At 40.2% G+C, this 24,543-nt stretch overlaps 2 protein-coding genes across 2 annotated transcripts; both read right to left on the minus strand.

The window, feature by feature from the left end:
• Nucleotides 1–2,596: 2,596 nt before the first annotated feature.
• On the minus strand, nt 2,597–11,961 carry LOC139714206 (membrane-associated transporter protein-like). The gene is made up of 6 exons (XM_071625921.1): nt 11,547–11,961; nt 9,882–10,034; nt 5,888–7,057; nt 5,098–5,208; nt 3,549–3,757; nt 2,597–2,812 (listed from the first exon to the last, which is right to left on the minus strand). Exons 1-6 carry the CDS (start codon nt 11,959–11,961, stop codon nt 2,597–2,599), a joined length of 2,274 nt encoding a protein of 757 aa, XP_071482022.1.
• A 4,021-nt stretch (nt 11,962–15,982) lies between these two features.
• On the minus strand, nt 15,983–22,959 carry LOC139714207 (membrane-associated transporter protein-like). The gene is made up of 6 exons (XM_071625922.1): nt 22,590–22,959; nt 20,484–20,636; nt 18,541–19,686; nt 17,943–18,053; nt 16,965–17,173; nt 15,983–16,198 (listed from the first exon to the last, which is right to left on the minus strand). Exons 1-6 carry the CDS (start codon nt 22,957–22,959, stop codon nt 15,983–15,985), a joined length of 2,205 nt encoding a protein of 734 aa, XP_071482023.1.
• Nucleotides 22,960–24,543: the final 1,584 nt, after the last annotated feature.

A 24,543-nucleotide genomic window follows, 5' to 3' on the forward strand; every position in this document is an offset into this window, starting at 1 on the left:
AATGTAAATTCAGATTCAATACGTTGGGACAAATAGTGCCTACATCAAAGCAGATTTTTGTAAGAATGCAAATTTAGTGTTAGCAAAATCATGACCATCTTTTGAAATTTGAGATGATTCTAAAATGATTATTGCTTTTACACAACTGTTTCAGAACCTCACTCAGCAGTACTCATTTATTTTGTGCATTGCGACAACTTTATTGTGTCTGGAAAGGAACACTGTCATGACTCTCCTCTTAATTATTGCACACATATTTTCATTTTGTTGTTATCAATTTTCCATTTTTCTAATCATTCCATCATTTTTTATCATCGTATATATTAATAAATGATGATATCGACTTGCTCATTTTGCTCAAGGCTGCCTCTTCAGCGTTTACACGTAATGTTGACATTGATGGCCCTCACTGCTATATAATCATCACCGTCACACATGTGCCCGATACCCTTTTATATACCTATAATAATGGTCCTATATCATTATGGAGCAGAGACATGGACACTCAGGAAAGAAGAGGAAAACCGCCTGATGACTTTTGAAATGACATGCCTGCGGAAAATATGTGGCGTAACACGAATGGATAGAATAAGGAACACCACAATAAGGAACCAATTGAATGCAACAAGAACAGTATGAAATAGAATCTCCCAAAGAAGATTACGATATTTTGGACATCTCATACGTATGCTGGTAACACGCCTTCCTAAATTAGCAATGGAGGGAAGAATCTCTGGTAAGAGACCACAAAGAAGACCACCCAAGAGATGGACACACTGTGTAAAAACAGACTGTAGGAGCAAAAACATATTATGCTCACTATAGTAGAAGCCAGTCATCTAGCCAGCAACCGCCAAGAATGGCAGGACATCATGAGGCCGATGCCACCACTCAACCCTTTGTTGGAGTGAAAGGCATAGGTCAGGGTAGGTCAATAATGGTCCAGAAGGACACTGCGGGAAACCATCTCGTATTGATGGATGCACCGGGCATGATTCGAACTAGTGGTGAACATTCTGTTTGAAGATACAGCGTCACTACACCACGATGAATTTTTCTGCAATATAGTGATAAAGCAATGAGCTTGTTATTTTTTTATTTCTCATTTCAATCCCTAAAGTACACACACACACTCACACACAGACAAATACACACACACACATCCATATACATATATATATTTTTTTTAATTTCTCATTTCAACCGCTAAAGTACACACTCACACACACACACACACACGCACACACACACACACACACACACACACACACACATATTCACTCACAATACCAGTAAAAAAAGATTAACACAATCACATGAGGTAGGCCTACTCGTTTTCAACAATTACATCTTCAAGATTTGTGGATCGATGCAACATTGGACCCTTTAAAATATGAAACATCGCCATATCATCAACATTTAGAGTAAAATTATTTCTTACGTAGCTGAAAATGGTTCAAGTGCACACACTGAACTTTGAAGAACTGGCAAAGTATCATCGTGATGAGGGACATGACATTTTATCCTCCGGCACAAATTTGACCAACAAAAAGAAACTAAACGAATGACGTAACCGATGACGTCGAAAGATGAAGTGTGTCTAATGCCCTGCCTGTTAAACATGAACAGAAAAAACGTATACGCCTTGACGGTCTGTTGTCTGACTGTTCAAACGCTTGTATTGACAGAAAGCTGCAACCACATGATAGATTTGCAGTCAAATAGAAATCTAGCCACCACACTTGTGAGCTCAGTCAGTTGTTTGATTCAGATAAATATATCTATATCTATACACATGTCATTTCTCAGTCAGTTGCAATGTGCCAACACAATACTATCCAGTTCTCACCGCAAAATTTTACAAACGATTGCACACTCTTACGTATAATATGATCAATGAAAAAGAGATCAGAAAAAAGGCGATTAAACCCAGTGTCAGTAGATCAGTGGACACATGCATGATCAGGGACATCAATAAAACATTAAGAGATAATTATATGCATGCAATTTATCATAGCTTTAACAAGTTAGTAAGTAATCGAATATGATAACATGGTGTTCAACGGAGCACCATTATCATCTTATGACTTACCAATATCTTGTCGAATCATATATCCGACTTCGCTCTATCGTCATCGATCTGCAGCTTTTGTTTTTCCTGTTCTTACGAACTGACAAAATATTCTCATGTGGGGCACGTTCTCCTCAACATCACTGAGTACAATAACTTCAGTGCTTCCTACAGAGGCCAAGTTAATGCCTACTTATACAGAGAGGAGTAGTTAGTGGATATTTACCGATCGTTTGAGATATATAGACCTGCATTAGAGCAATTACTATTTCAAATTCACAGTATTGACTATGGCAGTGTTGGTAATATCCTTGATGTGACTCCCAGGCAGATAATTGCATTCTTATTCGTTCTAGGAAATGAGTACAACGTGTGGTCCTGCTGCCTATAGCAATTAGTGTTAGAGGTTAGCTTTTCACCCTGTTTCACACACGATTAATCGCCTGCTGCCTCATCACACACTCTACTCGCGACGCTCAGTTGGGCATCACTGGCGCAGGTATCTTGTAACCATAGTAACGCTTCTCATCTAATCTCGTAGCTGATGAAACAGGCGGACAGCAGCGACGACACGAAGCCCATGAGAGAGGCGAAGGCGACGATGGTCAGGTGAGTGCCGGTGGCGTTGATGAGGGGTCCGACTACGGTGGACGCCGTGATCTCTGCTATCAATGGTTGCCAGCCGACGACTCCACAATCCGTGGCAAGCCCCCGTACTATCCCGCCTGGTGGATGTGTAAACTGACGACCAAGAGAACACAGACAAACTATCAAACTAAAGTTTATATATAATCTAGAAATTATAAGCTGCCTTCTTCTTTTTCACGATTATTTACTTACTACATGAGGAGTGGTTTTATTTGATCATGAGTTTTCGCTTTCGATGAACGGATATGTACTCCTCATCATTGCCATTCATTCATTTTGGTTACCGCTACAGTCGTGTTTCTTATGTGTGCGGAATCCCTCGATGAACAATGATGAAACAAGGGCGATGAATATTGAGAGTTCTTTTGACAAAAAAATTGAAGATGTACAATGACACTGTCACTGAGGCGATTGCTCGTGTAACGAAGTGCGAGTCCATGACGTATCAGATAATTTACGGGTAGAGGCCTTTATCAAATGATCGAACCGAATCAGCCAAAAACCCGACCAAAATCAAAACTGCCAGGTTGCTATCACGTTAGACTCGACGAGCAGCTGTAGTAGTGTCGAATGTGCCAATGCTCTTTTGCAAACAGTCTTAGCCATTGTTAGCATCGTACAAACTATAATAACTCAATGCGATTACATCCATATCCATACTTTTCTTGGAGGAATTAAAAAAACATTGTATAACCGATTATACTCACGTCTCGGTCAAATTCTCTCTTTATACAGGAAGATAAAGTGTTATAAGTGAGGCCCCTTTCTCTTCGTCCTACCATTCTCTAATGAGGGTCATTGTGAGACAAAAGTTCGGCACTCTTCTCACCTTTGGCGACTCGTGGTACTTTGTGAGAATGTTCGTTGGTATCTTCAAAATGACCGCGTAGTTGATGCCGAACGTGACGCAAAGCGACATCGTGGCGTAGACGTTGTCGACGAAGATCACCAAAGCGCCGCAACCCACGGCGAAGATGAGTTGGCCGAAAACGTAGATGGTTCGGAGACTGACCATTTTGTCCACATAGGACAGCAGTACTGAAGATGTGACAGAGAAGAATGATGAACACGGAAAACTACATGAAATCAGTAACAAATCTGGGTTCAACTTTATGCTGGTTGACAGAATGATGCCTCTTTTCAGGTATGCGATATTTCGTCGCTGAATCCACGAACCGGCACACGCGCACCGCCGGTGCGCGAAGTACATTTCGAATAGATCGCATTTAAAGATTTCTGGGGTTTTTTTTCAAACTGTTAGTAAGATATGTTAATGGAATTGATATTCAATAAATTTCAATGTGACGTATGAGAAAAATCTGCTTTTTCTTGCTTTACATAAAAATACTCCCAGTGATTTAAAATATGCACACAGTAAGGCTATAAAGTTGTGTGTCGTTTTGTGAAAACTCCAGACTAGGTCCAAAAAAATCCACGAACCGACACACGGCACTTAGTGTCGTGCATTGCGCTCATTATTATCCGCAAAATGAATTCACGAACCGGCACACAGCGCTTGTATCGCACATAGCGTTCAGGATTCTCCGCAAAATAAATTCATGAAGGTTGTTTTTCGTTCGGCCTTGTCGAAGATATTGTCTACCATCATTTGGAAGCATAAACACAACACGAAATTGCCAACAGCTTCTGCCAACATCACATTAAGGGTTGTCAAATCTGTAATCTTAAGCAGTATAGATATTATAATTACCACTAGTCCCAAAGAAGGTTCCTAAGAGGGGAGAGTAAGGCACTGGTATACTTCTCACTAATCACTACGTGTATACCCTTTAGATGAAATGACTGCCATGACTGCACTTGAGTTTATTGAGTTTTGTTGGTATTTCGATTGATATGATAAGTTGTTCACTCAAGAATAAGTAATCAAAACTAAAAGCTATACAAAACAAGGGAAATGATCAAACATTGCTTAACATTACTTCATTTCACGTATGAAACTGGAAAGGCCGGGAAATGTCATGCCCCCTAAAAGACAAATCACACACAAACACAAACCAAATGCTCAACATGCTCTGTACTTTCTATAAAAAAAAAATCGAGAGAAAATATTCACTCTTAAAAGAGTGAATACAAAAAAGAGTGAATTTAGAGTGAAATTGGAGTGAATTTTGAGTGAAAATGTTCATTTTCACTCGTTTTGGAGTGACCTCAGGGATCACTCGAAGATTTTGGAGTGATCCCTGAGGTCACTCTAAAACGAGTGAAAATGAACATTTTCACTAAATATTCACCCAATTTCACTGTAAATTCACTCTTTTTTGTATTCACTCTTTTAAGAGTGAATATTTTCACTCGATTTTTTTTAGAGAGTATTGAGAATGAAGTAGTGTGGATAACTCAGAGGGACCTATACTTACATCCGACGAAGACCGCTGTCGAAGAGTAGATGCACAGGCCCCAGCATCCCATTTGTACTCCCTTGTTGTATCTCTCCAATGCAGATGAATTTGCCGGAGCGTCTGGATCACCTGTTCAGGGGAAGGGTACGGGTGAGGGAGGGGGGGGGGGGGGGGGGGGGGGGGACAAAATATGGATACCAAGTCGTCAGTCCTGCCCTGCTCAAGTATGCAATGGTATTGCATATGCATATAAATAAAAGGTTTTGTCTTTCTGTCCTCGCTATGATGTACAGTAACTAAATAGGTCACAACATAAATGACGATCTTGACAATGGTATTCATCAATATTGTTCGAAGGGACGCAGCATAAAATACAGACCTCATGCTGAGGACCGTATACCTGTCCTCGTTGAGTTGAATCAGTTGTTATATTCTTCCTTAATATCCACGTGATTGATATAAGCTACAGTAATATTTTTGTTTATGCTCCTAGATTACTTCCATGATAATGGGGCCTTTGTGGACTGTCGTCCACACGATCAATAGCATTTTGGATGCTAATTATTGACTCCATGAAATTCAAGTCCATTTTATTAGTAAAACAAATATAAGCAATATATTACTCTTTTCAAAATTTATTTAGTCTAATATCATTCTTGAGGGGCGGGAGGAAGGCACTGAATGATAACAGTTATCCATCGGTACCTGTTATATATGATTTAGTTTGGATGTTTCATTTTATCGGTACAGCGCATTTATTGCCATCAGTTATGCAATACTCGACCAGATAGTCACTTATTCATCTAACCGTGATAAACCGCCTGCCCCATGTAGTCCGTGAAGAACAGCATGACAGTCATCATTGCAACCCACGAGAAGTAATGATTGATAAGCAGGCGACGTAGGACGCACGGCATAAAGATGAAAGACTTCAGAAGATCTTTTACGTTCATTGTCTTCCCATCATCGGGGGAAGACGATGTCGGTTTCGACATCCGCGTCCTCGTGGTTGGCTCACTATCTGATTGAAGGCGGTTTTCCGTCCTCGTCGTAGAATCGATGTCTTTCTGATGTGCCGACAACCCCTCGTCCTCCCTAATGGAGTCGTGTTTACAATCTTGAATGTCCTGACATGCCTGAGTGCCTCCGTGGACCTCGTTGCCATGGAGACGGCCTGTACAATTTTCGCCATCCTCCACCAACTTGTCCTTGCCATAAACTGTGGAGCTGGCTTCACTGACATGCACTGGATTATCAAGAATGGGGTTATCATTACAATCATTACTGAGGTCATTGTTTGCCCCGTTATAGCTTTGGTTGGTTTGTTGGACTTCATTCACAGTATGGGCGTTCTCAGCTGATCTTTCTGATGATGGAGGTAACTGGACATGGCATGACTCGGGAAGAGGTCCATCTCGTTTGAGGAGCTTCTTGTCTCCCTTCCTAAACGATTTCGTCTTTCGCCGCGTCGGCCGCACTCCACGAGGAAAGTCACAACTAATTGAATGAGCTTGATCTGGAAGCAGAAGACACCTGTCACTAGCATTGGTAACAACGTCCTCCAGCTCCGTTTGGTGCTGGTCCGAATGAGCTCGCCCAAACTCACCTGCAGTGGCGCCAACATCATTTGGTCCTATGTAACCATGGTTACTATACTCTGCCTCCGGGTCATCACCGTGGTATGCATCACTATGAACAGTGTCCGTTTCACTATGAAGGCAACAAAAAAGGGATGTCGATGATACAGACGTCGGTGATAACGACGACGATGACGATGAGGAAGATGATGACGAAGTTGAGTGCTTTCTGCTCTTCAGGGGTGTTTCGGGAATGCTACAAAGGGAGAGGATGAGGCCGAGGGTGTAGAAAGTGACGTTGAAGAGGCAGATGACCCTCAACTGGCTACCGAGAGCTCTCCCGATGGGCAGTGCCATCCAGTCGATGGCGGTGAAGATGTAGCCCATACTGCCACCAAGTCCTGTAAACAGAATGATAGGAAAGACTTGAATTTATTTCAAAATATTTATCATTATCAAGTTTTGTTCAATGTTAGTCGGATATTTCAAATTAGTTAAAACAGTACCTCTACCTACCTGTTAACATCTTGTTAACATCTTGAAGTGATATGCATCACTTCACAAGTTGTTAGATCCCATCGCTCTTAAGGGGAGTCCAAGAAGAACTCTAATTTCAGAGATGAAAGACATACGGCGCGGTGATTATTAATGCTTTCGCAGTCCTTTTAGGATATAACTCTGTTATTGATTGCTATCAATCTTTTGTACATTCATGCAGTATGAAATTATACATAATAACCTCACATGAACACAACAAACAACAATGTAATGCACATGATATCTTATGCGTATTTACACTTAATAAGACTATCATGTCTTATCGCATATTCGTATCATTGCTATGGAGCTAGTAACGCTTTAAAGACACTTTTACCACCCTAACATTTTTTTTTTCAGATTCAAGCGAGAAAGCAGTAATTGAAAGTGGCCACCAGTGTCGTGTTTTAGTTAATTCAGTTCAATAACCTAGTCTATATACAACAACTCTAAACTATTGGTTCTAATCCTTATAGCATGGAGCGGGTAGTGCGTAATTATTCAATTCATGAAATAACTTCTTGCGTCGAGATGTTTTCATTGCAATTGATTGACAAATTGCCCTAAAGCACTGAATTAATGTGTGTTTTAGTAATAGCCATGATAAAAAAATCATGGGCGTACATATTCGATTAGGATCGTCTCGACGCAAAAATTTCTTGAATTGAATAATTACGCATTACCCGCTGCATGCTAAGGATTAGAACCAACGCTTGCTGTCGGCGAAAGCTCGGTGGTCTACTGTGGAGATGGCGCCTGCCCGGTGATCAGGAGGTCGTAGGTTCGAATCCTGCTCGAGTATGCACGCCTCTGATTTTTTTTTTTTTTTATCATGGCTACCACTAAAACACTGATTAATTCAGTGCTTATTTACGTCGATGTAGAGCAAGCTGTCAATCAATTGGAATGAAAACATATCGATGCAAAAATTTCATGAATTGAACTCTAAACTATACTAGCAAACTAAGTACATGGGTATGACCAAGGGTGCCGTAAGAGGGGGGGGGGGGGGCAGAGGGGGCACTGACCTGCCCAGCACTTCCCACCCCATTCTTTTTTTTTTCTTTCTTTTTTTTTGGGGGGGGGGGGACTTATATGCTTTCTAGCAATACAAGAATGATTTTTATTGCTCGAACAATGCAATCGAGTATATGAATATAAGAACGACCCAAGTCCATGGAAGACCATTTCGAATAAACTAAAAAAAACTTCATATCTTTTTTATTTGTCCAATAATATTTTATTTAACTGTGATGGAAAGGCAGCATTGTATATACAAATTAGAACATATATTATCATGACAAGTAACATTTACATTAATTGTGGAGAGGCCATTTTGTGTGGTGGACTTGGGTCGTTCTCTGATTCATATACATGATATTCTGCTATAGAGATGAGAGGAGGATGAGAGAGGGCACTATAATATGAATGTAAGAATGACCCAAGTCCTTCATTCTTACATTAATATAAGATTTAACTCATTCATTTCAGGCACTTCCGGGGGTAATTAGGATTTATCATTAATACAGAAGATGAGTCCATGCATGAGCTACAATATCCCATGTCAAACTGAATTTGGCCAAAAATTGGACTTGGGTCGCTCTTATATTCAGGTCTTCAATCACGTTTAAGCTTTTAATGAATACATTTCAGACGAATGACAAAGTGAAAGTGGCTTGCTCGCCATAGTTTTCAAAAGTTACAGTCAAAGTCCTTTGCAGTAATTATTTTTTTCAATATGTTTAATTCACTAGAAATTCGATTCAAAATGCTCTATAAACGCGACCTTTCTACTCTGTCTTTACAAAAAGTCCCTATATACCGTGGAGGGGGGGGGGGGGGCATCCCCCTTCCACACCTTCCCCCGCTCTGTCGCCCCCTCGCCGGGATCTCACACCGTGACAAATTTATACCTGTAAACAATCGTATGTTAGAATCATATTATTCCTTCGCACAGATATTTTTACTATGTTTCATTCCCTAGAAATCATGAAACTTTGTTTTTCTTGCTGTCTCCACATTCTGTTACATTTGTATTGTCAATTTGAATTTATATACATAGTGTACCTTGTCTTAATGTTTTTATCTGTTTGAATGAAATAAACGCGAATTGAAAAAAAAAATTATTTGAAATATTCTATAAACGCGGCTTTTACACCCTTGTTTTTACAAAAAGTCCCTCCCTCGCCGAGGATCTCACATCATCATATCATAAACGTACCCCCATATGTTATAATCATATAGTCCTACGCACTGATTTTTCACTATGTTTAATTCCCTAGAAATTTGCTTTTAAATGCTCTATAGACGCGACTGTTGTACTCTGTTTTTACAGAAAGTCCCTACCGTGGGGATTTTGCCCCCCCCCAAAAAAAAAAAAACAACAACAACAAACAAACAGACAAAAAAAAAAAAAACAAACAGAAGTGTTCCGCTTGGGTAAGACCTTCTCTTCGAGCATTAAGTTTGTTTGCACGTGCTTTGCAATCCACCTCGCCTCAGTTCCTGAAGGGTTTATCAGGTACATTATTTGCAAAGTCCCTTAAGCTATAGAGAGACGTAAAAACAGGCCATTAATCTAAAAAAAAAGTTTGCAACGCAATATCGCCAATCATTTTAGCATACTCCTGTTACATAACGATAAATGACGAACTTTTTGCAGCAGTATAGAGAAAACGAATTTATTACCTGCGAAAACCACCCTGATATTGAGTGCCGTGTTGGTGTCGTCGTAATTGCAAACGTCGATGAGGTACGCTCTGCAAGGAATGTCGCTGACACCGGCACAGAATTCGACAAGGACGACGCCTATCACGGTTAGGACGATCGACCACAGCATGTCTATGGGTTCAGTGAATACAAGCATTTTCATTATACAAATTAATCCCACCGACTGTGTGTGCCCGTGATTTGATTTTTCGCAATCATTCCTATATAATTTACCCAGACATTGAATAATCGGTGTTCATTCAGTATCAATGAAGGGTAATTTGTCAATGACTTGCGATAAACACATAATCATTATACACGACTTACTGTAAAAGATCTTTCCGTCATAAGGTGTCATTCTCATAATCAAAACAACCGACTCACGTGACCAGCAGTTATGCTTTTCGTTTGTTCCAATTCTCACAATGAATGATATACGTGTTAGATACTGTACTTAGTTTCCAGTTTGAAAGTACATGTACTCGGAACAAAAATGCGACTATAGTGTCTCTCATTTTATCATGATAAAAAAGTCAAGCTAATGCCTATTGAAATGATTGCTTTAATCAAGTGAAAATCTGTATCATAAGCGCCTCAGTTTTACCATGAATAATGCTAATTTCTTTTCTCACGTAGACAATAGCTTGGACTTAACGATGTCGAAAACTGTTTATTAGCATGCATAGTGATATCAGTTTAGAGTTCATGGATATCTTGTAATTGGTGACAGAATAATTTTCAAAACGTGTACATACATGTTTGAGAGCTTCTTCCCACCATGTCCGTGATGTTGCATCATGTTAGTATTCAGTCAGCAATGTTCGACAATATTACAAATTGAGCCACCATTTTCTCAAACAGTGCACGTCTGTCAGGAACACACAATGCTGATCGCACCTTGAAAACATTATTTGCTGACAAAGTTAGCGTTCCTTGAAAGATTAGATTATGTCTCTTGGCATGATCATCAGCAATCAGCTTCACGAACATGCACACGTGCGTTTGTTTGTCGATTGAAAACGCCAATTTAGAGAAAAGAAAAGAAAATGCTGGACGACGTAATCAATGAGACAAAAAATCGAAAGAAAATATTTACTCCAAACTCAAAAGAAAATCCCACGTGTACGATATGCTTCATGTTCCTTGTCTGCATGGCCATAGTTGACAGTTAATCCAAACAACATGCATAATTTATTTCACATGTCAGATGGGAAACTATCAAAAGCAGAAATTTTGATATTGACAACATACAGCGTCGCTGCTTTCCTTCATGTCCGTGGGAGAAATGATTTTGTTTTATGATCATGTAAATCAAGTCTTCCTCACACACATCAAACAGGTTTGATATTTCGTAATGACGTAAAGACCTCATCAACTTCTCTTTGAATTCTGTACTGAAATCAGCAACCATTCCACCGATATAATACAAATGCTTTCCTCGCGCACAATCTTGATAAATAAAAACATGTAAGCGTATTTATAATAGTACAATTTTCGAATGCCCAGTTGTGGGTATGTCAAAGGTAGATTTCTCTTTTGAAAGACAATTTGTAAAAAAAAACCCAAACAAACAAACAAACGAGCAAGCTATCTCGCTAGTAATAATAATAAAAAATAAAGATGCTCGGCATCTCCCGGATTTACCTTGGTAATTGTTGCTGATAACCTCCCCAATGTCGCCTCCATTGAGGTAGAGAACGACTCCCACGATGACGCCCACGCCAAAGAGCAGTATGAAGGGTCTTCTTCGCCCCCAACTGCTGCGGCACCGGTCGCTGGCGGGTCCAATGATCGGCATCAAGACGCAGCCGAGCAGCGGCGCCAGGAGCCACGAGACGCCATAGAATTTGGTGGAGAGACCGAGTTTCAGTAGGATGGGCGTCACCACTGCTGTCTCCGTGGCGTAGCTGAAATCAATGCCGAACTGTATGGCGTTGAATTGGACCAGCTGGCGGAAGCTGCGCTTTGGGTGTGGCGAGGAGGACGTCGCCGGTCCTTGTTTCTGGGAGCTCATTGTGGTGGTCGATGACGTCGCCACTTGATTTTCTAACTGATCCATGTTTAATGTTAGCTTTCATGCTACCCACCCATTGACCGTTATATTCACGAGCAAGGGACGAGGCTGAGTTGTTTTGATGGACACTAACTAAAGGTCTTTTGTTGACTGATTTCCTTAACAGATAACAAAATGTGTGACCGTATCTCTAAATGGTCGACTACAGCATACTGCGATGTAAAGATTAAACTGCAAGAGGGCATGACCTTCTGTGTCTGTCGGAAAACTTCGAAACCACCAAAGCTAAGATTTGAGCCCTCAGGTGACGCTCTGTTTGGCCAACGAAGATTTATATTTCCTACATAGAATAAAAATATCAACGTTAGATTTTGAAGTTTCCACACTTCATAAGGCTATATAAAACACTTGCATCCCGCGATTACCCATATCGCGTATTAACTTATAGTTGCCATTGGTAGTCCTCTAACAAGACAGTTATATTAAAGATCAAAGCAATGCATCTATAAGACATTATGTCTTGATTTAGTGATTACTCTATCATTATTTACTACTCTATCTATCGAGTCCTTATATCTCTTTCTATTTTATCCATATATCTTTTTTTAATCTATACGTATATATACTTATCTGTTTATACATGTATTTTGTTAATCTGTGTATTATGTATAGAAAAAGTGTTCTGCGTCAGTTTAAACACAAAATAATAGCGAACCTTGTTAAAACCTGAATACAAACACACATGTACAAGCACACATACAATATCATGTGCTATAGCTCAGTACCTCCTTGCACATATATTATACGCACCCAGCCCACACCCCAACCTACCCCCTCCCCCTTCCCCCACACACAAAAAACATATACTCATACCAAATAACACGCACTTTTACGGACTATCACATTTACATTTTTTTTTATTTCTTAGTATTTTCAGGATTTTTTAGATATTTATCTACTAGTATTTCACGACCACCATCTTACGTTTAAGGCAAGTTCTGCTTCTGATGACGGTGACCTTAAATTGTTGTCCTGTTTTTTTATAGTTCTCCTTTGGAATATAATATATATAATATAATATAATATTGTATCTACCATCTTATTTCGACCGATGAGGTTACAAATCACAACTTCAGATAGCCATTGCTTTATTCTGTATGTTCATTCTGTTTATATGTCGATTCATTCATAATCACTTTGTGTTCATTTTTGTCTGAGAAAAAAAAACAACTTATGCAAGAATGAAACAACAATGAATGCAACGAAACAAACAAGAGAGCATAACATAAAAAATGAGAAATATTATGAAGATTTTCTCTTCATTGGAATATGTGTGTGTGTGGGGGGGGGCAGATGATCTTCAAGGATGACTTCATTGATACTTCAGTGATTACAACAATTTGAAGTATTAATGAAATAATTTCCTAAAAAAAGCCTATGGCCGAAAATTGGAAGCACAGCTGTCCAAAATACAATTTATATGTGCAATATAAATATAAACATTAATATATATATATATATATATATATATATATATATATATAGAGAGAGAGAGAGAGAGAGAGAGAGAGAGAGAGAGAGAGAGATGAAAGTTCTGCGTCAGTGTGTAATAAACAGATATCAAGAGTAAAAGCAGTAGTATAAAAACACAGCAGGAGCCAAAAAAATTGGACTGACGTTTTGGTCAAAGACCTTTATCAAAGGTCTTTGACCAAAACGTAAGTCCATTTTTTTTTTTACTCCTGCGGTGTTTTTATACGACTGTTTTTACTCTTTATATATATATATATATATGATAATAAATTATTATACATTACACACCATACTGAAACATACTCATTACGTACATATTTATTGAAATATATACTATCTATGTGTATTCGTCATATATTAGCGTACCTTCTTGTTGGTTTAAATAGTACAATGCTTTATAGCTTTTAACAATACATGGCAAGGAATTGCTGTGTGTTTACACACAAAGCTTTATATTACTCTGTGTTTATACGTGCGTACGTGTGTACATTCTTGGTGTTGTTGTTGTTGTTTTTGTTGTTGTAGTTGTCGTTTTTTTGTCTTTGTTCCCGTCTCTTGTGCATTATCATATAATAGATAAGCTCCGTTTGAAATATGTCGAAAATTTCTGTCCAACAATGTTTTAATTGTCTCCATTGTCAACACTCGATTTTAATTACATTGAATTCAATTGAATCTACATTGTATGTTTAAACTTCTTTGAGAAGAGAGCGAACATGTAAATAAATAAATATGATACATAACGTTAACATACTAAAACAATGAATTACACGAATGGTTAGATAGCTTATGGCAATGAGAATGGAAAATGGATGGATGTTCACAAATGTCATTGAATGTTGCATGAAATAATGCACTGAAAAGAAGACATGATCACGTGACAATTGAATGACTATAAAATATGACACTTTTCACAAACGCATAGAAAAAAAATGCAAATATATTTTCATTCAGACATTCAAAATTCCTTGAGATATTCTGTAGTTGTGTAAGCGTTATGTATATTACTTTGTATTACTTTATATGGAAAAAATCATTTGAATTGAATTGAACTGAAATGTTTAGTTTGATTCGATGTTCGATGCTTTCTACCATTAGAAGCACGATATATCCAGTGGTCATAACTTCTAGTATCTTGTCCGATTTCTCGTGTCATATCTTACTGGGCTATAATGATATCTGTAGGGTTCTGCGCTTGGTCAGGAAAATGTGTCTCCTTTCATTGTAACTTCATGGTCAGTTGAAGTCATCCTGTGCTTTGTGCACAAATGTTAATGATGTCTCCATGCATGCACACCAAAACACCATGAGAACCGTTTTGACGAAGAGCAAAATATTCTAAATGGACCACAGAAAAATACATGAATATAATTATAAAAGACCACAAATTAAACGCACTGGTTCCACACAGGTTCCGTTTAATATCTGGGATGCATGATATGTATTTTATATATAACATATGATTATATAATATTTACAACCGAGAGTCCAGTATATAAGGTAATGACCTTAACCACATTGGCACAACAAAATTAATTGTCATCTATAATTTGGCAATTTAGTAAAGGCTGTGTCACACCTTTCCGGGCAAGCCTTGCGTGCGGCTTGCGAAGAACAATCTTTACTACCCGGAGGTCCCGCATGTGACCCGCACATGACAGTACCTAGCACGTATCTCACCCGTAGTCGCCCAGAGGTGCGCACGCAAATCTTTTTGCCCGCAACCATGTTTAGGCCCTGTCACATCTTTTCGGGCAAGCTACGCGGGCTTGTTGCATGTGGGGATTTTCCAGCATACCGGACAATTTCCGAGGGCAAGGATTTGGGCGAGTCAGTGTATGTGTCTTACTTGCTGGACGCGTTCTACTTAAGTTCTACTTGCGGGCATTCTGTGTGATATATGCGTGCCATGCGCGTGGGGGCTGACAACTCAGTGAAGGAATTCCTCTGAAGGAATGGCAGAAGTCTCACAGAATGTCACTATCTTGGCCGCATACGGGGACTGCGAATTACCTGCGTGGTAGTTGCCCGCGAAGTGTTGCCGCTAAGGGCCACCTACTGGCATTCTGCGTGGACCTCTGCGGGCAATCCCCACGACTCACCCGGAAAAAGTTTTGGTCATGCTCAAAACTTGGCTGCGGGGTAAATCGGACTTGCGTGCGCACATCTGCAGTACCTCGCACGCAACTCCAGCGCAGGTACTTCACAGTACCCGTAAGTCTCTCGTAACAGAAAACGGATCGGTTTCAAAGCTCTCACGCAGATCACTTGGAATACAGTAGAAGGTAAGTAGCACGCGTCTAACAGGTAAGACACAAGTGCAAAACTCGCAAACATTCTTGTCTGCACGCAGAAAATTCTCCTGCGTGCTGGAAAACCCTTACTCGCAACAAGACCGCGTAGCTTGCCCGGAAACGTGTAACACGGCCAAGCGATTAATCATGTTAATCGCCTGTCCCACATGCTCTCGACGAACTTGCCGGATGGGCATCGTTGTAAATGAGTCATAACGCCGTAACCTCGGTTACGGTTCTCATCTGATCTCATAGCTGATGAAACAAGCGGAGAGTAGCGACGACAAGAATCCCGTAAGGGAGGCGAAGGCGACGATGGTCAGCTGAGTGCCGGTGACCTTGACCAGTGGTCCGAGCAGGGCGGACACCGTGATTTGGGACATGAAGGCTATCCAGCCGAGAGCACCACAATCAGTGGCCAGGCCCCTGACCATTCCACCGGGTGGATGTGTGAACTGGTGTCGAAAGTAATGCAATCAATAAAAAAAAAGTAAATAACGCAATCTTGTAAATAATCTTTCAAAATGGTGTTGTAAAAATAGCAATGTAACCGATTAAAAAACAAGCAAACAAAATAATCAAAACAAAGCATCGGTTACATTGCTGTCAATTTGATTTCTGTCAATATCTTCCAGTAACTGTTGTATTTTCATATCAAGGAGAAACGGAGGGGTTTTTCTTTCCTTATTCAATATTATGCATTCTAATCACACTGAAAATGCACCGATGTTTTGCCTGCTTCTTCTGGTTGGAAATCAAAGATCTCAATGAATGAACAATTCCTGAAATGATAATCCGTTTGTACAATGTGTCTGGCGCCATACGTGTCACGGGTGAACGCTAATTAATTGCAACTTAAACTTATCTACGATCAAATATCGATATTTTTTTAATAGTCTTTCTTTTATCCACTCGATTTTGTCTGACGATTACATTTGCTACCATTTATTACAATAGAACTCATTTTCCGATTTTTATTTTATCTTCCATGGCTGCATTTCTAGCTCGCTTCCTAGTTTGTCCTTTTAGCTTTTACATTATCTGACAATGAACTATATAGTGTGATATGTGAACAACTTAATATGATATTTTGATATTTAAGTCGTAGTGTCCACATTATATTTCGCCGCTCCACAGATAATAACTTAGGGCTATTCAATCGTCCCAGTATATTTGTAAGGGAAGATGGCTAGTTGAGGATGATCTTGGCTTGCTACTCACGCTCGGCGACTCATGATAGATGGCGAGGATGTTCGTTGGTATCTTCATGATGACCGCGTAGTGGATGCCGAACGTGACGCAGAGCGACATCGTGGCGTAGACGTTGTCGACGAGCAGAACCAATGCGCCGCAACCCACGGCGAAGATAAGTTGGCCGAACACGTAGACGGTTCGCAGACTTAGCACCTTATCCATGCATGACAGCAGTACTGGAAGACAAATGTCACAATACATAGGAAAGCAAAATAATTAAGCAAATATAATTATTCATCATATTCCAGCTCCGACAAGCGAGAAAAAAGAGGGGAAAGAAAGGATGGGTATGTGACGGTGGAGCAGATTTTGTCTTTCCTGCTGGTCGGCCGAGTCCTTATATAATAGTTTGAATATTACGCCAAGTGGACTTCATCATCTAGTTACGCCAAGTGGACTTCATCATCTAGTTACGCCAAGTGGACTTCATCATCTAGAAGTAGATCGATGGTTCTCCTAATGTGATGATCTCATCACACTACCAGAAACAGATACGACAGAGTATTTAACACTTTCTTCGCTGCAGTCTTCCGCAACAATTGGAATGCAGACTGCTAAGCCGGAGTAGATATTTAATTACACCAGCAATCATGACTTCTCTTGAGTATTATGTTCTGAATTACACTGTAATCGTAGCGAAATTGCAATGGCATTTCAAGTTCAAATTGCTTTATGTTTTTCTACACATTTTTCCTTTCAAGTTGACAAAGAAATAACACACACATATATTACATAACACCACACCTCCAACGATTTAAAGATTGAGAATGCGCGTACACCCACTCGCGGATGCGCGCACACACATTTCTAAATACTCACGTTTTGATTGAAATTGTAATGCTTTCTCCTATCAATCAATTGATCAATCAATCAATCAATCAATCAATTAATCAATCAATCAGTAAGTCAATTGCATGACAATGCCAGAGGGTTAAAATGACTCACATCCTACGAGGACAGCTGTTGATGAGTAGATACACATTCCCCAACATCCCATCTTTACTCCCTTGTCGTACCTCTCCAGTGCAGATGAGTTTGCCGGAGCGTCTGGGTCCCCTGTTCAGAGGGAGAAGGAATGAGATGGAGGGTTGTAAGGGGGAGGGGAGGGATAAATCAGTATTAGATAAATCTGGTCAGTACAGAACTCTCCATTGCAGTTTGAGTGCGGGCCAAGTGGAGTCAACAAGTACAGAGTGAACATTCAAAACAAAACATGCTGTACATGAGGTCCATTTTAGATACTCGAGTCGTGAGCCGCATCTTTACATGTTTGCATAAGTTTAAGAGCTTTGTTCATTGACTTTGCCTTATGATCTTGTATGAACAAGAAATGCAGAATTAAAATAGATTAATAAAATCAAAGCGTCACAATGATTTGCGATTACATAAAGTAAGATGAGGGTTGCTGTCATTGACTGAGGTCAGATGAAGGGCATGCAACATAATACAAAACTACATATTGCAATGTCCGACGTCAGGTCGTCAACTCCCCAATATAACTGTAGCAATTTTTTTTAAAACGATAATAAGGATCATCGCTCACCCTTATACACCACCTGACCCATGTAGTCGGTGAAAAACAACATGACGGTCAACATCGCCATCCACGAGACGTAGTGGTTGAAGAGCAGACGACGCAGGACACATGGCATAAAGATGAAGGACTTCAGGAGGTCTTTCATATTCATTGCCTTCCCATCAGCTGAGGAAGGGGACGTTGGGTGCGCCCTTCTGCCTTGGTTATTATGGGACTCGGCCTGGTTAAAAGTCACTGATGTTTCGTCCTCGTGGGCGTTGTCCCGTTCGTAACGGTTCATGTCTCGGATGATTCTGCCGACGTTATTGCCAAGGATTCGGTTTGAACCGCTTCCGTCGTCGTCCGTCTGGTCGTCAAAATCATACGCGCCGATGCTTCCCTCGCCTATACGAGCTTGATTTTCAAGAGCATTGCTAAAATTATCATCTAAACTCTTCCCACGTTTTCTTCTTGATTTGTCATCGCTCTGAAGGACTTCGTTTACGATGTGAGTTCTTGTGGCAGAAATGTCGTCTGCGGCAGTGTTCCGCTCCTCCGGTGAGGGGAAAAACTGGAGGTGACAAGGTTCGGGAGGGGGACCGTCTCTCACCTCTGTGATACGCATCTTGTGTTCCTTTCTCGAGTGCCGGAATTTTGCATTGCGCCGGATGGGTCGCTCTGGTGGAGGGATACCAGAATCCTCCTCCTGTTCACAGTCAGAAAGTAGATGTTGGTGATCGTTTGTATGAACTGTGGGGTCCTCTCGATTCGCGTTTTGGTCGTCTATCCGTCCACTATTCGTGGCCCCTGCATCATTTGAATTATTGTTACCCTGGTTACCGAAGCCTGATTCAGTGCTGTCATCTTGGTCACAGTACAAAACATCGTCGAAGACGTCCTCTTCCCCGCAACAACAACAACACAGTGAACCTGGCGATACCGACGTCGATGATGACGACGGCGATGTCGAGGAAGAAGACGATGATGAAGAAGAGTCCTTGCTGCATTTCAGGGGTATTTCGGGAATGCTACAGAGGGTGAGGAGGTTGCCGAGGGTGTAGAAAGTGACGTTGAAGAGGCAGATGACTCTCAACTGGCTCCCGAGAACTCTCCCGAAGGGCAAAGCCATCCAGTCAATGGCGTTGAAGATATAACCAAGACTCCCGCCGACTCCTGATCCGAAAAAGAAAAATTGCAAACGAGACGTTCTACATTAAGTCGTTCATTGTTGTCGGTGTTTGTTTCTCTCTGTCTCTCTCTTTCTCTGAAAAACCTCTGAAAGGCCTCTGTTTGCTTTTCTTTTCTATGAACTTGTACCATTAACATTACTTGAAGCAAGGTTGTTTGCAGATGTCCTTGACATTATATCAAATTTGAAGTCGGACTATGACAGTTTTTTGAAACCGTGCAAGATGACAAATGAGAAATCCATTCATATCGTTATCATATTTCATCAGTTCACTGAACTTGCGAACTGAGAGGAACTGAGAGGAACTGAGAAGAATGAAGATATTAATTGGACGACAAAACATTTAATTTGAAACAAAGCCAATGTGAATATAAACATGCAAATGAAATACACCCGTGGGTAACAGTACTTCCGAACGGAATACAATTCCGAGAAGTACTTACTAGTATATTGATGTGCTACGGTGCCTTGTTCACGTGACCTGACATGTATTATGTGACCCGTATAGTCTCATTGTAAACTGTATAAAATTCCTAACACCTACAAAGGGGGGAACAGTTCGAAAGGTATACGTCATTTCAGATGTGGAAATAATGCCAGATATTCAATAAATTCAATAAAAAGCAAATACATTTGGACACGAGAAAAAAAAATGATAGGATGGCCTACAGTATTCGTAAAAAATAAAAATAAAACCTTGTCTAAATGATTGTCTTCATAAATCTCAATGTATTTCCACCGTATGAATCGCGGTTATCTGTAATGAGAAGGTAGTGTATACCTGCTAAAACGACCCTGATATTAAGTGCCGTGTTGACGTCATCGTAATTGCATACGTCGATGAGGTAGGCTCGACCGGGGATGTCGCTGGCGTCGGCACAGAAGTCGACGAGGACTACGCCGACCATGGTAAGGATGATCGACCACAGCGTATCTGAGTTAATTGATAAAAAGTACATCTATCCTCTGTAGTTTATCGAGATGTATGATTATGAGGTTTCACTTGAAATGCAAACTGTATATGATAGGCCAAATGTATGACTTTATGCCAAAGGACAATGACGGGAATTGCAGGGGTGGATCCAGGAATTCTGTAAAGGGGGGGGGGGGGGGGGCGTGACTAATATTTCTGGTGCCACTTGCAGGTTTCATTTCATTTTTTTCTTTTTATTTCTTTTGTTTTTATAGAAAAATAAAGGGGGGCGTGCGCCGGTTGCGCCCCCCTCTGGATCCGCCGCTGGGAAGCTAATCGTGTTGCTGAGCTTTGTAAATTTTCAAAATCAGAATTTAATCATACTGAATTTGCAACGCTGTTTGGCATGAACATCACTGGAGAAGTCATTCTATTCACGACATTCCTCTTGATTTACGTGCAGACATTGGTGCCTGACTGTGTCAGGGCAATGATAATAAAACTATCGATCAGAGTAGTGCCAGAATGGAAGAGGTTACCATGGACGGAAACAAAGAAGTCTATGATTGGTATATGGCTTGCGTAATTGACGAAGCTTTGAACTTTGCTCTCCGCTCCTCCAAATTATTACATGTAGGCCTACTTTGTTTGCAGTGCCAATAGTCATGATGATAGTCATCGCGTGGGAGATCACGAAGTTATTCGGTAACACCCAGCCTTGCTGTGAAATAAACATGGCAAAGACACGTGCTATTATCCTCAGTGGAAAAGTAATATGGAGAATAAGCTGTAACACTAAACAGAGAAAAGAAAAAGAAAAAGGAGAGTCAGCCTCACTAAAAGACCGAGACTATAGTTTCACACTTAATGTGTTCACTTTTTGCTTTCTCTATTAGACATTAGATCCACATGCATATCATGGATCCATACAATATTCACATAACTATGCTGTGTGAATGAAAACTTATTTTAAATTCTGGCTTGTCGTGCTTGTGTTAGTGCGTCTTCATTTATTCGCATAAATATTCTACAAACGTGTACCTCTCGTTTATTGTGCCATACTCCAGGGCTCGACACTAACGGTGGCCCGGTGGCCCGGGGCCACCAAAAATGAAAGTCGGGCCACCAAATTTCAAAAAAGGACAAATTTGGTGGCCCGAATTTTGGGAAAAGTATGTCAATAAATTCGTAACTTTTTGCGCCGGAACATAGCACTTAAATTTGTTCAAAGGATGGATGAAAAGGACTGAATGAATGCCTGAGAGTGAGTGTTCCAAGTTTGTTGAAGTTTATTTATGAGTATAGATATGTCCAACTTCTAATTCTTACTATCATAAATCTTAAACATTTGACTCATTAAAAAAAAGAAGGATTTTTAATGTTTTTTATTATTTTTTTTTTCGGGACACCAAATTTTTCTCTCGGGCCACCAAAAATTTGAAATTTAGGATTTTGGTGGCCCCATCGGGCCACCAAACAAAAAAGTTAGTGTCGAGCCATGCATACTCTATTAGGTCAGCAATATTCACAAGCGTGTAGGTTTTTTTTATACAGTGACATGACAAAATACGGAAAATAGAAATAGTTACAGAGAAGGAATATAGAATTAGGCTAAAAAGAGAATGAACATTCACTGATTTTTGTTTACCCTGTGAATATTACACTAAGTTCTGCTTTTCAAAAAGAATTGACGTTCATTTTTCTTCTTTATACCTTCATGAATGTAAATATAAAAGTGGCTCACATTATCGCAACATTTTGTTCATTTACGATCATGTTCAAAAAGTTTAGATGTAACATCTTATTTTGATCTATCTTAAAGGCATTGACCCTTCAGAACACTTAAAAAAATACTACCGACAGTTGTACATGTCATACAGTCTTCAGATTTTTTTTTTGGCAATTGGGGAATGTACTGAATGGAGCTGTTGATCTGCTATCAAACATCCACCATCCCTCACCCATTATGTTTACCCTGTTTGTTGCTGCTTACGGCTTTCCCGATGTCGCCGCCGTTTAGATAGAGGATCATTCCGGCGATGACGCCCACGCTGAGGAGTAGTATGAAGGGTCGTCGCCGTCCCCAACTGCTGCGGCAGCGGTCACTGGTGGGGCCAAGCATCGGCGTCAGGAGACAGCCTAGCAGGGGCCCAAGCAGCCAGGAGATGCTGTAGAGATGAGTGGGTAGCCCGAGTTTCAGCAGGATGGGCGTCACCACGGCCGTCTCCGTGGCGTAGCAAAAATCCGTGCCGAACTGCATGGCGTCTATCTGGAGCAGCTGGAGGAAGCTGCGCTTTGGGTGTGGCGAGGAGGATGTCGCCGGTCCATTTTTGTCGGAGCTCATCACGATCGATGGTCTGTGATATCGCACCCCTTTCACCGCGGACAAGAAGTCTCGTGTTATTAAATAACCCAAGACGACCAACTAGTTGAAAACAGCATTGCAGTTTACTGCATTACCCATGAAAACAGCATTGCAGTTTACTGCATTACCCAACCACCGATTAGAGAAACAGCAGCAGAAGTTCTCTGTTTACAGATTTCCTTACCAGATAGCATTTAGCATTCGTCCCTATACATGCGACTGGCCTACAGTGCATCACAGACTTCGTGCTGTGTTGACCACAGGATTGACCGCTTTAAGATCAAGATCTTAATTATCTCTTGATCCCAATCTGTTAAAATTTTGCGCCCAAACATGTTAGTATACTTGATAGCCAGAAATATGCTCCCGAGAATAACAATATCTTGTTTCTCTATACAAGTGAGTATTAGTGCCGACTGCATCCCATGATCAATAGTGTCTGGCAGTACCTTCCTCCCACCCCAGTAACGGCATAGCAATGACCTCAAACCGAATTCAAACAAATAGTGTACTCTTTAAGACTCATAAATATTTGTCTGGTTTCCAGATCGAATTCTTCATTAAAATCTAATTTTACCGAACCGAAACTGGTATCACGCAAAATAAAAGAATGTTATATTTACACTGCTTTACACTTTTATCTGCTGAAGAGAGAGGTTGTGGAATAGGAATAGGAATATGTAGAAAATCTCTTTTAGTGTCAAATATTATTGTGTACTGCTAGAATATCATAAGTGAGCCTGGAACCTAGCCTACCTGAACCAGTATTTAACTTTGTCTATATTTAGCGAAATAATGTGGATGGTTTCTGATGTTGGCGATTCGTAAGACCTGTACCCTTGTCACAGAGTGCGTTGATAACAATATTTGTTTGGGAAATCATCGCCAGTGGAAAGAAAACAAACCCAATATCGGCTGGGGTTTATGACTTTGCAGCATACAATCTGTACTCACGATCTAATATTCAAATGAAGTATTTAGTTTATTCATAATTATCATAATTCAAGACGAAAAAAAAAACACAAAACTTAAAACTTTGACAGAAAATGGTGTTCAACTTTTGATCTCAATACAAAATATTTACATCCAAAAATTTCAGCTGTCAACGCTACAACCTTGATCAGCGGAATGACCCGAAATTTCCTATAGGTAAATAGTTTGTATTGAGATCTTATTTTTTAAACTCCATTTTCAGTTGAATTTCCAATACAGATGAACTTATACTCTAACTAACTTTGTTTACATTAGCAAATGCATTAGTGCACGTTCCATCACGCCTGTTACTGACTATGTATGCTACTCCAAAATTCGACCATAGCGGACATGAAACTTAAAAATCTATGAAATTCTAACTCTTGCACCAATAGCAATGCTGGTTGCAGTCCCATACTTCATTTTATACAAATACAATGAGTAAGTTGAAGTGAGATGCCATCGACTAACAACTCTTCCATATGTTTGCACGCGCGCACACACACACACACACGCACACACAAACTAGGAAAATCATATTTTCGTTACTGATTTGACATTTTTACAACCATTTTCGCCATGGAAGCCCTC

This window comes from Diadema antillarum, unplaced genomic scaffold (assembly GCF_040938485.1).
Source record: "Diadema antillarum isolate AM-2024a unplaced genomic scaffold, OU_Dant_1.0 seq00002191_RagTag, whole genome shotgun sequence".
Taxonomy (NCBI): domain Eukaryota; kingdom Metazoa; phylum Echinodermata; class Echinoidea; order Diadematoida; family Diadematidae; genus Diadema; species Diadema antillarum.

Coding starts and splice junctions, on each gene's coding strand:
- LOC139714207 (XM_071625922.1), bottom strand. CDS start 22,959: ATGAGCTCCGACAAAAATGGACCGGCGACATCCTCCTCGCCACACCCA. Junction 20,637..22,589: donor CGTAAGCAGCAACAAACAGG/GTAAACATAATG, acceptor CAATTAACTCAG/ATACGCTGTGGTCGATCATC. Junction 16,199..16,964: donor TCTATCATGAGTCGCCGAGC/GTGAGTAGCAAG, acceptor TTTCGACACCAG/TTCACACATCCACCCGGTGG.
- LOC139714206 (XM_071625921.1), bottom strand. CDS start 11,961: ATGGATCAGTTAGAAAATCAAGTGGCGACGTCATCGACCACCACAATG. Junction 7,058..9,881: donor TATCAGGGTGGTTTTCGCAG/GTAATAAATTCG, acceptor TTCTGTTTACAG/GACTTGGTGGCAGTATGGGC. Junction 5,209..5,887: donor GGGGCAGGCGGTTTATCACG/GTTAGATGAATA, acceptor TCCCCTGAACAG/GTGATCCAGACGCTCCGGCA.